Source organism: Pelecanus crispus, chromosome 2, assembly GCF_030463565.1.
Source record: "Pelecanus crispus isolate bPelCri1 chromosome 2, bPelCri1.pri, whole genome shotgun sequence".
NCBI classification, from domain to species: domain Eukaryota; kingdom Metazoa; phylum Chordata; class Aves; order Pelecaniformes; family Pelecanidae; genus Pelecanus; species Pelecanus crispus.
Window position 1 is genome coordinate 139,364,870 of NC_134644.1, and position 10,754 is coordinate 139,375,623.

At 47.5% G+C, this 10,754-nt stretch overlaps 1 protein-coding gene across 1 annotated transcript; it reads right to left on the reverse strand.

Moving 5' to 3' along the window:
• Nucleotides 1-709: 709 nt before the first annotated feature.
• Nucleotides 710-8,125, reverse strand: RPL7 (ribosomal protein L7). Its single transcript, XM_075705661.1, has 7 exons — nt 8,069-8,125; nt 7,037-7,139; nt 6,387-6,553; nt 5,595-5,732; nt 5,109-5,218; nt 3,777-3,987; nt 710-775 (listed from the first exon to the last, which is right to left on the reverse strand). The coding sequence occupies exons 1-6, from the start codon at nt 8,080-8,082 to the stop codon at nt 3,779-3,781; spliced, it is 741 nt and encodes a 246-aa protein (XP_075561776.1). The 5' UTR covers nt 8,083-8,125; the 3' UTR covers nt 710-775; nt 3,777-3,778.
• Nucleotides 8,126-10,754: the final 2,629 nt, after the last annotated feature.

Below are 10,754 nucleotides of genomic sequence, written 5' to 3' on the forward strand. Positions count from 1 at the left end.
CAAACGCCTCGGCAGGCTAGGGCTCCTTCAGTGAAGTGATCACAAGACGGGCAGTCAGTATGAATACAAGCAGAGTTACACATTTTCCCAGTCCCCAGGTTTCTAGTCTGTACTCTGCCAGACCTACACATTAGCAACAACTGCTCATACCCTCATGAATCCTGTGGTTTCCACTTCTATACTATCTGAAGTAAAATACTGCAAACAAATTATGCAAAGCTAAGTAATTATCTAGAATGTGGAAAATAATTTGCTATTTTGCAAAGCATTTCATGTTTCCTTTGGTAAAAAAATACCTGAAGATGTTCAGAGCTGGAAGTCATTATGATGATCTTAAAATCAGGATCTTAACATGTTCAGAACTGATTTACCCTTTCCTCTTCTTTACACAGGAAGATCTCACACAGCTTTCTGGTGCACTACAACTAAGTACAAATCCTGTCCATTCAACAGTACACAGCTCAGTTTGTCATTTATTGTACTTTTAATCACAACAAAAATAAAGAATTGTTGCCACTCAAAACCTCATCTGTTATCTGCATGAATCCTTCCAAATTTTCTTCCTCCAAATGAAGGTGAAACGGTATTATCTATATACTGCTAATTCAAACTATACATGGCTCTTTAAAAAGATTACTCCAAAGTTAACTTAGCAACCATCACCACTAGAAAAGAGGACCACAAAAAGAGACCAAGTGAGATGACACACTGTTTTTGTGCAAGATGGTTTTATTAACAGACCAGAGTTTGAAAGATTGCAGCTGGGCATCTGAATCTGAAAGGGGAACAAAAAAAAGTATCATTAGACATGTGTAGATCTGAAACTGCTCTGGCCACCCAAAGAATTAATACATTTCTACGATTTATAATTTGGGCTGAAAATACTAATTTTATTTCACTGGATTTAAGACTTCAATAGTCTTGCACACAATAACTAACTTCTATATTAACATCTCTTCACTCAAAACACAGATTTCAAGTGCCACAACTAACAGGATAAACATTTCTACCTTGAACTATTGGTACCTATTTTCCTATTTGTCTAAAAGCATAGCAGGATTATATCAATGTAACTCAATATTTAAAGACATACTGGGGCATTGTGCATATTCTAACTTTTCCTGTAGTAATCCCATTTTCAGCACATTTCAGGGACTGTTTACCTACAAAAATGAAAGCAAAAAGCAGACTTGAGACCAGCTCCTGCCAAGCTTGTTTGAGAGCTAATGAAATTCAGTATCTTGATGCCGAATTTTGGCAATTCAGTATTGGCAAGTACTATGCTCTTTTTCCCCACTCTATATGAAGGCATCGGTACTGGAAGTCTTTAGGTTTTTTTTAAATTTGAGACTACCACTTAAGTAATAAGAAATAAAGACAAACAGCAGGAAACCATCTACATACAGGGAAGAGGAATAAACGCTCACCTTCAGATACATGGCCCTTCAGAATGACAGTACTTAAGAGTACTGCCAATACCTCATCTGAACCTACTGCTCTAGCTGCCCATTACCTCAGTAAAAACAACAACATTCCTCCATTTGCTCATGTAGGTTACTTCTATTTTAAACATGCACTCTATTCAGCACAGTAGGAAAATAGCAGGAAAAGCGTAGGGGATGAGAACAATCAGTTATCTTAGCTTTACACCAGAGGTATGTTTGTTTGCAGTCCAAGCAGAACAACTAACCGCTTATAAACATAAAATAACAAACTGCAAGGTCACTTCCTAAATTGAAAGACAGAGTAAAGCCCTGATGTCTGCTGAGCTTTAAGTCCAATGAAAGACATGAGCAACCAGCTGAATATCCCCTCGTTTCTCTACCAATATACTATTCCTCACAGGCATTTATTTGTAGCCACTGCAATAGGGAACTAAAAGCTTCCCTCCTGTAGGAAGGCTCCTGAAAACTCAAAAGCACCAGTATACTTCTGATGTTTGTCAGTGAAGATGGAGGAGAAAGGAGTTACACTGACAGAAAAGCTGCAGGGTTTCAATTAAAAGCAGCAGTTTCCATCTTACGCTCAGAAGCCAGACAGGAGCAGAAAGTGAAGGTAGTTTTGCTCAGTCTTGGTTATGAAGCCTCATGCACTAACTTAGGGGAAACATCTACCAGTACTGAACTTGTAACAGTTTGTGCCGCCAGCAGCAAAATTTCTACAAGAATGCTAGTATGAGTAACATAACATCACCCCAGGCACCAAACATCACAACAATTCTGCTTCTCAAAGTTACTCGCTTCTTCCCACAGTTGAGCTAAAAAGCATTACAAGAACACTGTCCCCAGTAAGCAACTGTTTTCCTGAAGCGTAACCAGTTTCGTGTAACCAGTGCTTTAAAACCCTGTCGCTTCACAGACTGAGACAACAAAGCAACATGCGAAAAGCACGGGGGGAGTGGAAACTGAGGAAGAACAGCCTACAAAAAAAGCTTCAAGAAAAAAAGCTGCCAGGCAAACAGAAAGATATTTCATAGGTCTCCTTTAGCTCCTTGGACAGACAGCAGACCTCGATGAGCTCAGCTTGCTATGCCTTGTTGGCCATAAAAATATTGCTAAAAGGCTTAAAAAAAAAAAGACTTCCGTCCCTTCAGTAAATTTAATTTCTGAGAACTCATCCAAACAGCAACTGCACCTGTTTTAAGCTGTGAAAGTCACATCAGTACCCACTATTTTTTTTATTAACCAACCCTCTGGAAGTTAGGAATTCCTAAGTAAATCGCACATCTGATTTCTAAAGAGAAACAAAAAAAACCACCCCCCAAAAAACCAAACAAACCACACCCAAAAAAAACCCCAAACAAACCAACCAAAAAACATTCTTGCCTATGGAGGAATCAGTTTGGGGAAAATTGGGTCTTTGCCTGTTCATTATTTCCAAACATCCTAACACAACAAAGTTTTCTTAAATTCCAGCACATCTGTCCTACAAAAAAGGCACTTATTCATCCTTGATTGCAAATGAGATATGGGCAACACCAAAGCTAGTTTAGTGTGTAAAAAAGGTGGAAAAAGCAATGGGAAGCCAAAACTGAAAAAAGTTTTGGCTTTGAATGGCACAGATTTCTCATCAAAGCAGGAACAGCACAGTGACAACAGATGGTAAGACAGACTGTTTGAACTAGATACCAACTTCAGGACTCAGCTATCGCTGTCAAACTGCTTTAAGTTTGAGCCTTCCCATTTCTGAAGGACAGACAATTCAAATGGGCAAATTAGTCTTTCAAAATTACCATCTTGGTCATGTTAACATGAAAGCTTAAATTTAATCATTTTGAAGCTTGAACAAGCTGAAAATCTAGACCACTAAAATGGTCTAAATTGATAATTTCATTTCTTCCGGTCCTAAACAGGCTTTTATAGCAGAAATCAGACAATCTGAAAAAACACTGTACTTGCAACCCCAAGACTTTGATCATATTAAGAATTCATTAATGAGGGCTGAAAATTTTAGCCAAGATCTCAAGGCTTCCCGTCATAAAACTCAAATAAGGTTTTAAAACAAGTTACTGGTAAATGAAAAATAAGTCATCGGTAATGTTTATACTTCCTAAATGTATCAGCCATAATGAAGAATTAATTTCTTCACAAATGTTTAAGCATTAATACAACTTTAAAAATAAAATCAGAACACTACTGTCCAAGCAGCATTATACTGTAGGTACTACCTAAGCGTGACTTGAACATATATTAAACCTGAACGTTCAACCAGTAGTGGCAGCAGCCACCTAGCAGAGACAGAACAGTGCACAGTATTAACCTTTGGTAGTATCTCACCATTAGTTCATTCTCCTTATGAGTCTGTTGATCTGATCTTCTCTGTTACCAGCATCTCCACCTTCCACGAAGTGGATCGTTTTCTTCTTCATTCCACCCCGAGGAGAGGATAACTTGAAGGGCCAAAGGAAGTTGTTCACAACTTTGAAGTTCCTGCCAACAGTGTAAATTTCATGGATCACATCTTCCATGCAGATGATGCCAAGCTTTCCTAAAATTCAGAAACATTATTTTCAGAAGGGCTACAGAGCCACTGGTCAATGACAAGTAAAAATTACCAAGTTATTATTGTCAGACCTACTTATCTTAATAAACTTCAGGAAGTCAGAAAACACGCATTCTGTCACGACACCCAATGACTGACTTTTCTAATTAAAATTGATTAGCTGCAGCCAACTCACCATTATTTAGCTGTTACGTTTGGCAAGAGGCATCAGTTTCAACTGTTGAGTATTTGTAGCCAGCAATAAGGAACAAAAAAACGCCCAAACCCCACTTATCGAATCTTAGGAAAACAGACTCTGTTCTTTGAACACTTAAACCCTAGTTATGTGTAGCTCAGGAAAATTCACTGAACTACTTACGCTGTTGAATAATGCAACAGCATGTTTTCTTAATGGCTTTCCAGAGTCTTCAGTGACATGTTACAAGTTAACTGCTCATAAAACATAATGCTAAAAAGGAAAGTGATTATAGCATAATACTTGTACCTTTAGAATCTGATTATCTATTGCACTGGAAAAGGAACAAACAGGACAATCAAATTTGAAGTGATACACAAATCAAGTGCCAAAAATGGGAGAGACAGTGTTTGGATTCATTCCTGGCATGACTGGAAAAGGAGGAGCCTCCTAGAGCAGTCTGTTTCTTGACAGCTGACCACCATACTTTGTTTTTACTAAATACACTAATGGTTTTTACTAGCCAGCTCTTCTGACAGGAACTTTAAAAAGTCTGTTTACCAGACCATGAAGGTCTAAGACACAAACAAGGTCTAATACTAAATTTGAAACTTCAGAGCTATGTATAATAAGCTTCTTTCCTGCTGCAGCACCTTTTTATTACTGAAAGATCTACTGACCTATTAAAGGTCAGGGAGTTTACATGTAAAATTACAGATTTCGAATGCTAAAATTTGATTCTTTACACTGGTTTTCAATACTTCATAATGAAAATTACTTCCAGCTTGCTTTGTATTAAGCTATACAGACAGAAGTAGAGACCAATCACTACTATTCTCTAGAGACAAATAAGGACAGTTGTCCAGCTTAGCATTAATCCTCCAAATGCAAGAAGTTGGTTTCTTGTTTTGTTAAGTGAAGCAGCATTTACCAAGGCGTTTCTGAATCAGGGAATTGTCAGTAAGAGCAATGCGCTGCTTGTTGATCTTGCCATAACCACGCTTGTAGATCAGTTCATGCACAGACTTCAGATTGGGATAACTGAAACAGTCAAGTAAAAAAAAAAAAAATCAGTCTTTGCAAGCCACCTTCTAAGTTAAGATCCCTGAATGAAACTTCCATAACAAACAATTTAAGATCATTTCAGCACATCCCAATTCTAAATACAAAAGCAACAGAAAAGCAAGTCTTACTCATACCAACTTCCCAACAACACTAGTATGACACTGTAATCATATCTGGCAAGTATTGCCTTTTAAAGCACTGCCTTAATCACGTTTTCAATTCAAAGCAGGGAAAGCACACAAGATACAAAAACATTCTGAACACAAAAGAAACCTGCAAGTCTAGCGTAGCAAAATGCAAAAGGTGCTCAACATTTGCACCCTGATTTGCTAAAACTCGCCATTTCACTCACCCCCATGCAATATAGGGTTCAACAATCCTCAGCATGTTGATAGAAGCTTTGTTGAGTTTTACAAACGTGCCATTAAAAATCTGACGCAGGCGAAGAAGCTGCAACACCTTGCGGACCTTAGGGCTGACACCATTGGTACTAGAGAACATAGGGAAAAAAGCTTCCATTAGCTACACCCCAGAAAACACTAAGTATCAGGTTAAAAAAACCCCACAACAGTACCATTCCCACATGAAACGCATCACTGTTTTACCAATTACACAAAGCAAGCTTAGTAAATTATTTACTATCCCGACATATTTCAGTATTAAGTTAAAACAGATCTATTTCCATGAAAGGAATTGGAATAAGCATTATACTGAAACAATTTAGGACTATCCTTTGTGCTCTCCTGAACATAAGTGTTCCAATCACACCTTTTGTTAGTTTTCTGTAACACTTTAACAAAGGAGAGTTAAACACTTCGAACAAAGCTTAGTAGAATGTTAGGGAACACTGGCATGTAATTTTATCAAGGTTAAGGTAAAACAGAACAACTGGCTGCACATATCTGCAGCCTTGATTTCTTCTTCTTAAAAATCAGGGACAGTGGACATAGGCAGCATAACGATTTTGCACTTAATTAAATAAGCCTCTCATGCATGTACAACATTACCGCCAACAGCTTTCCAAGCCACCAACAGAAGGCTTGATTTTATTTACATATTTAAGTCCTCAAAACAGACAGATAACAGGAAAGCCAATTTCAGTGCTTCTGAACACAAAATTGTTTACATCTGTATTCAATCTTACCCTCTTATCCTGATCACAAATGCCAGTTTCGGTTCCGCTGGAACGTAGTAATTGCCAGCTTTTCGGGCCATCCTGGCCATACGGATCTCCTGCCTATACATGTGCCTGTACTCCTTGTGGTAAGCTTGGGCTCTTGCATAGATGAGTTTTCTTTGTACTTTACGAAACTGAAATCAATTGAAAATTACTTAAAATTATACAACGCCTTTTAACACATGAAAATCACCTTCAAATAATGTAGCATGTTCTAGAACTTCCCACAAATAACACAGATTAAGGGAACATCTGCCCATATCACGGAGTTTAGAATCACTCTCAGTGATATTCTAGAGAATCTGGAAGAATGTTACACAGCAGCGCTACTTTACCTCGAACAATGTTATCACGCGTCAACTTTACCCTCACAAAGGCTATAACCTCGTCTTGTAGAAGGCTAACTTTAATCTTTTAAACAACTGTACACTTTGCCCTTACTCTGCCCAGAACTTTTGTTACTGACCAAAAAAACCAAAAGGTGTATTTTAGTCCAAATTAAGAAAATACCGACATGCTAGACATAAATACCGTCAACTTCTGCACTGCGTTACATCAGTAGTAGCTGATATTGCAACAGACAAGCAATTCAAGTTAAGGAATCGTGGAATATTCACCTTTTTTATAGCCAAAATCTTCTTCTGACGTTTGGCTTTTATAGCTGCATAAGCCTGCCGCTTTTTCAGCAGGCTTTCCGGTACAGATGGCACCTTCTTTGCTCTAAATGAAAAGAAAAAACACCCTCTTTTAGCTGATATAAAGACACCAGGCTTTAATGTAACACATGACAAACATCAATGCAAACTCTTAACACACTGCGTATGCAGGCCTCACTGCCTCTAGCCAGTTCACTGAAGCATCTTCCTTGTTCCCACTGTCACCAGGCCTCGATGCAGCCTGAACAGATCGCCTTTTATACTACACAAGGCAATCTGACTGACAAGGCTAGCTGTTGAGCTGCACACGACCTGTGAACGCAACGGTAAAGACCGACACCACTTGAGTGAGAAGAAGCTTTTACCCTACGTTGCTACAATCCCATTTGTAGTAAAAGAAAGTCTGCCCCAAGCGCGGCGCTTTCGGAGTAATTAACGTTTCAACATGTGCTCTAAGAGAAAAAACAGTTCGGCAGTATTCTGAAATTTCTCTCCCAGGACTTGAAACTTACTCAGATTTTAAACAAAACTTGCAAGAACAGTGTTTATAGAGCCATAATTACCCAGGCGAGCTCCTACCCTAAGCGTACCCGCCTACAACTCCCTGGTGAAGCCACACACCGCTCCGCGCACGCCAGCGCAGCACTGACCGCCCGCCAAGCCCCGACAAACCCTGCCGCTCCAGCCCCTCAACCACGAGCGGCGCCTGGGGGCCCGCTCTCCCCCTGCCCTCCCCACCCCGCCGAGGGCCGGCGGGGCAGCAACCGCCGCCCGCGGAAGGGACAAGACCGGCGCCAGCTGCTCCCCCACCGCGCTAGGCCCGATCCTCCCGCTGCTCCCGGGCCCAGGCCATTTGTGCCCCCTCCCACGTCGCCGGCGGAGGCCTGGCAAGCGCGGGGGCAGTGGGCAGCGTGCCGGTGGTGCGGGCGGGGAGCAGGCGCCGCCACAGCCGCCGATGGCGGCGGATTATCCCAGGGCGGGACGGCCACTTACTCCTTCTCCGCCATGATCAGCGCCGGAAGAGAGAGGGCGGGCGCATGCGCAGGGCCGACTTAGCCCCTCTGCCTGCGCGGGCAGGGCCCTGGGCGCCGGCAGGACCCCGGGGTTGGGCGTCCGCGGCGGTGCCTGACCGCGGTGCGGGCGCCGGGGTGGCCGGAGAGCGCCCGAGGCGTGAGTGTCCGGGAGCCGCCCCCCGCCGGCTGAGAGCCGGGCCGGGCCGGAGCCGCGCCGCCGCCAAAGCCAGCCTTCCCCGCAGGAGGCTGCGGTGCTGGGGCTGCCGGGCACCCCGTGTAACGCGGGATTTCCCCTATTCCAGCCTTAAAAGCTGTACCGAGAGCCTACGGGAGCTTTCCGCACCGAGGGGGGGGACGGAGGCTGAGATCGGGGAAATGCCGCTCCCGCCGCCCCGCTCCTCAGCTACGGCAGCCTGGAGGCTGAGGGAAGCGGCAGGAAGACCCAGGCAAGGCCGAGCCCCGATAGTGGTTCAGAACCGCGTTCCTCCCGCCCGACGCCGGCGGCCGCAGCGCTTCCAGCGGCAGGGCCCGGGCTGCCGGGGTGTCCTTCCGCCTCTGCGGCGGGACGGAGCCGTGCCCGAGGGGCATGGCTGTCGGCGGGCTTCGAGGGCTGCCGGCGGGCTTCGAGGGCTGCCGCCCCGCTCGCCTGCGCCCAGGCCCGGCTCGGCCCGTCCGTCGCGCCTGCAGGATCGCTCGCCGGGACGCACGGGGAAACGGGAACCGCGGGCTCCGCTTCTGTCGGGCTATGTGTTCATTAGGTCGGGTTTTTCCTCTCAGCTCGCCATACAAAAATACAATTGTGTAAGTGGAGAAGGGAGGACGGTTCGGGAAGCTGTGCTGCCAGCAGAGCTGCCCGTTGCAGGGCAGCGGCTTTTTATTTGGAAGGCTGCTCAGGGCTACTGGCTGTGGCTCTTCGACGCTTACCCGTGCTCTTAAAATCACCCGTGGAGGCACCGGCCTTGACACATCATTATGTATGCACGGGAAGAAGGGAAATCAGCGGAACTCGGAACAGCAAAGAATTATGCAGTGTAAAAAAATCGTGGGCAGCTGAGCTGGGGATAACGCACGCAGAGCTCTGCGTTTGCTGGTTTTATTTGTTGCCTGTTGACAGCACGCAGAGGTGCTAGGTAGCACTGAGGAATGTTGGCGAGAACGCTTTGGATTTGAGTTGCAGCTGTAGCAACGCTGGGTTTTGTAAAACAGCATTACTTTATGCTAATACAGAAGCTCGTATCGCTTGATCTCAAACTATTATGAAAGGGGGTAATTAAAATCAGCACGCAAACGTGCAATAAAACACCTACGATATCTGCCAAAGGAAGAGGTTGTCTGCGCTTTCTCCCACAACGTTGCAACTCGAATTTCTGCTAAATCCGAGAGGCAGCGTTCGCAGTGTTCCGACAGCCTGTCTGAAAACCGGCGGCTGCCCGGGGAGAGAAGCGCAGCAGCGTCGTGCCCCGGCGCGCGGCTGCAGACGGGCATCGGCGAGGCAGCGGCATGGGTCCTGCCCACCCGCAGGGGGGGAATGGCAAGGGCACGCTCTGCTCCTCGCCCTCCCGGGCTAGCAGACGGCGGGAGCGGGCTGCTCCCGGCCTCGGGCGGCCGCAGGGCGCCCATCTACACGAAGCGGCAGCTGTACGAAAATACTTTCCGCATGCTGGTACTTCCAAGTTCCCACTTCAATCGGTGGTTGCTTAGGTAGTAACAGGCTCGATATTTGGCCGACAGGCCAAAGAAAACATGGGGGTTCCATCCAGCAGTTTCTCTCAGCAGAGAAACGCGAGGCACACGGGCCTCGGGCAACCCGCGGCGACGCCGGCGGCTCCCGGCAGCTCGCCGCGTCCCTGCCTCTCCAGCCGTGAGCACCAGCCCTTAACGCTCGTTCGTGCTTTTAACCCAGGCTCCGGCATCGCCCGGGCGGCCGCAGGCCTGCCCTGACAGCCCGCTCCTCTCCGGCCAGCAAAGCCGGCTGGCACCGGCCCGCAGCCGCTGGGCCCCGGCCGAGCCGCCTCAGCCACGGCCGCTGCCTCAAGATGGCGCTGGCGGCGGGCGGGGCGCTGCGCACCCTGGGACGTGTAGTCCGCAGGCCCCGCGCCGGCCGCCCGCCTGCTGCCGAGCCCCGGCCGCCCGGAGCCGCCGCGACGCCCGCCCCTCAGCGGCGCCGAGCACCGGCCGGGCCCGCTGCCGTCGGGCGAGGCCTGGCGCGGCCGCGGGACCCTCCCCCGGCGGCGGGGCGGGGCGGAGCGGAGCGGGGCGAGGCGAGACGGGGGCGGGGGGTCCCGGGAATGCAGGGGCGGGCCGGGCCGGCCCGGAGGAGGGCTGGGGAGCCCGGGGGAGGGGCCTGGCCGCCCGGCCCGCCCTATATAGGGGGCCGAGCGAGCAAGATGCTCACTGCCAGTAGCGGGGCCGCGGGCGTGCGGGGCCGGGGAAGTGGCGGGCGGGTAACGCCGCGTCCGGGCTCCTTCCTTGGCGTGTGTGGCTGAGGCGGGGCGGCGGCGCCCGGCTCCGAGTGCGAGCCCCGCGGAGAGGAGAGGAGAGGGGGAAGCCCGGCCCCGGGCGGCGCAGCGGGACCCGCGGGAGCGGAGTCTCCCTCCCTGCCCGCAGCGGGAGGTCCCGGGCAGGGGCGGCCCCGGGTGGGGGAGCCGGGCGGCGAGGAGGAGCCG

Bases quoted from the DNA above. Each gene is read 5' to 3' on its own strand.
- RPL7 (XM_075705661.1), bottom strand. The intron at 6,554-7,036 runs GTGAATATTCCA...AATTGATTTCAG, and splicing joins AGATTTTGGCTATAAAAAAG to TTTCGTAAAGTACAAAGAAA. The intron at 5,733-6,386 runs GTAAGATTGAAT...TATGTTCTCTAG, and splicing joins TTTGTGATCAGGATAAGAGG to TACCAATGGTGTCAGCCCTA.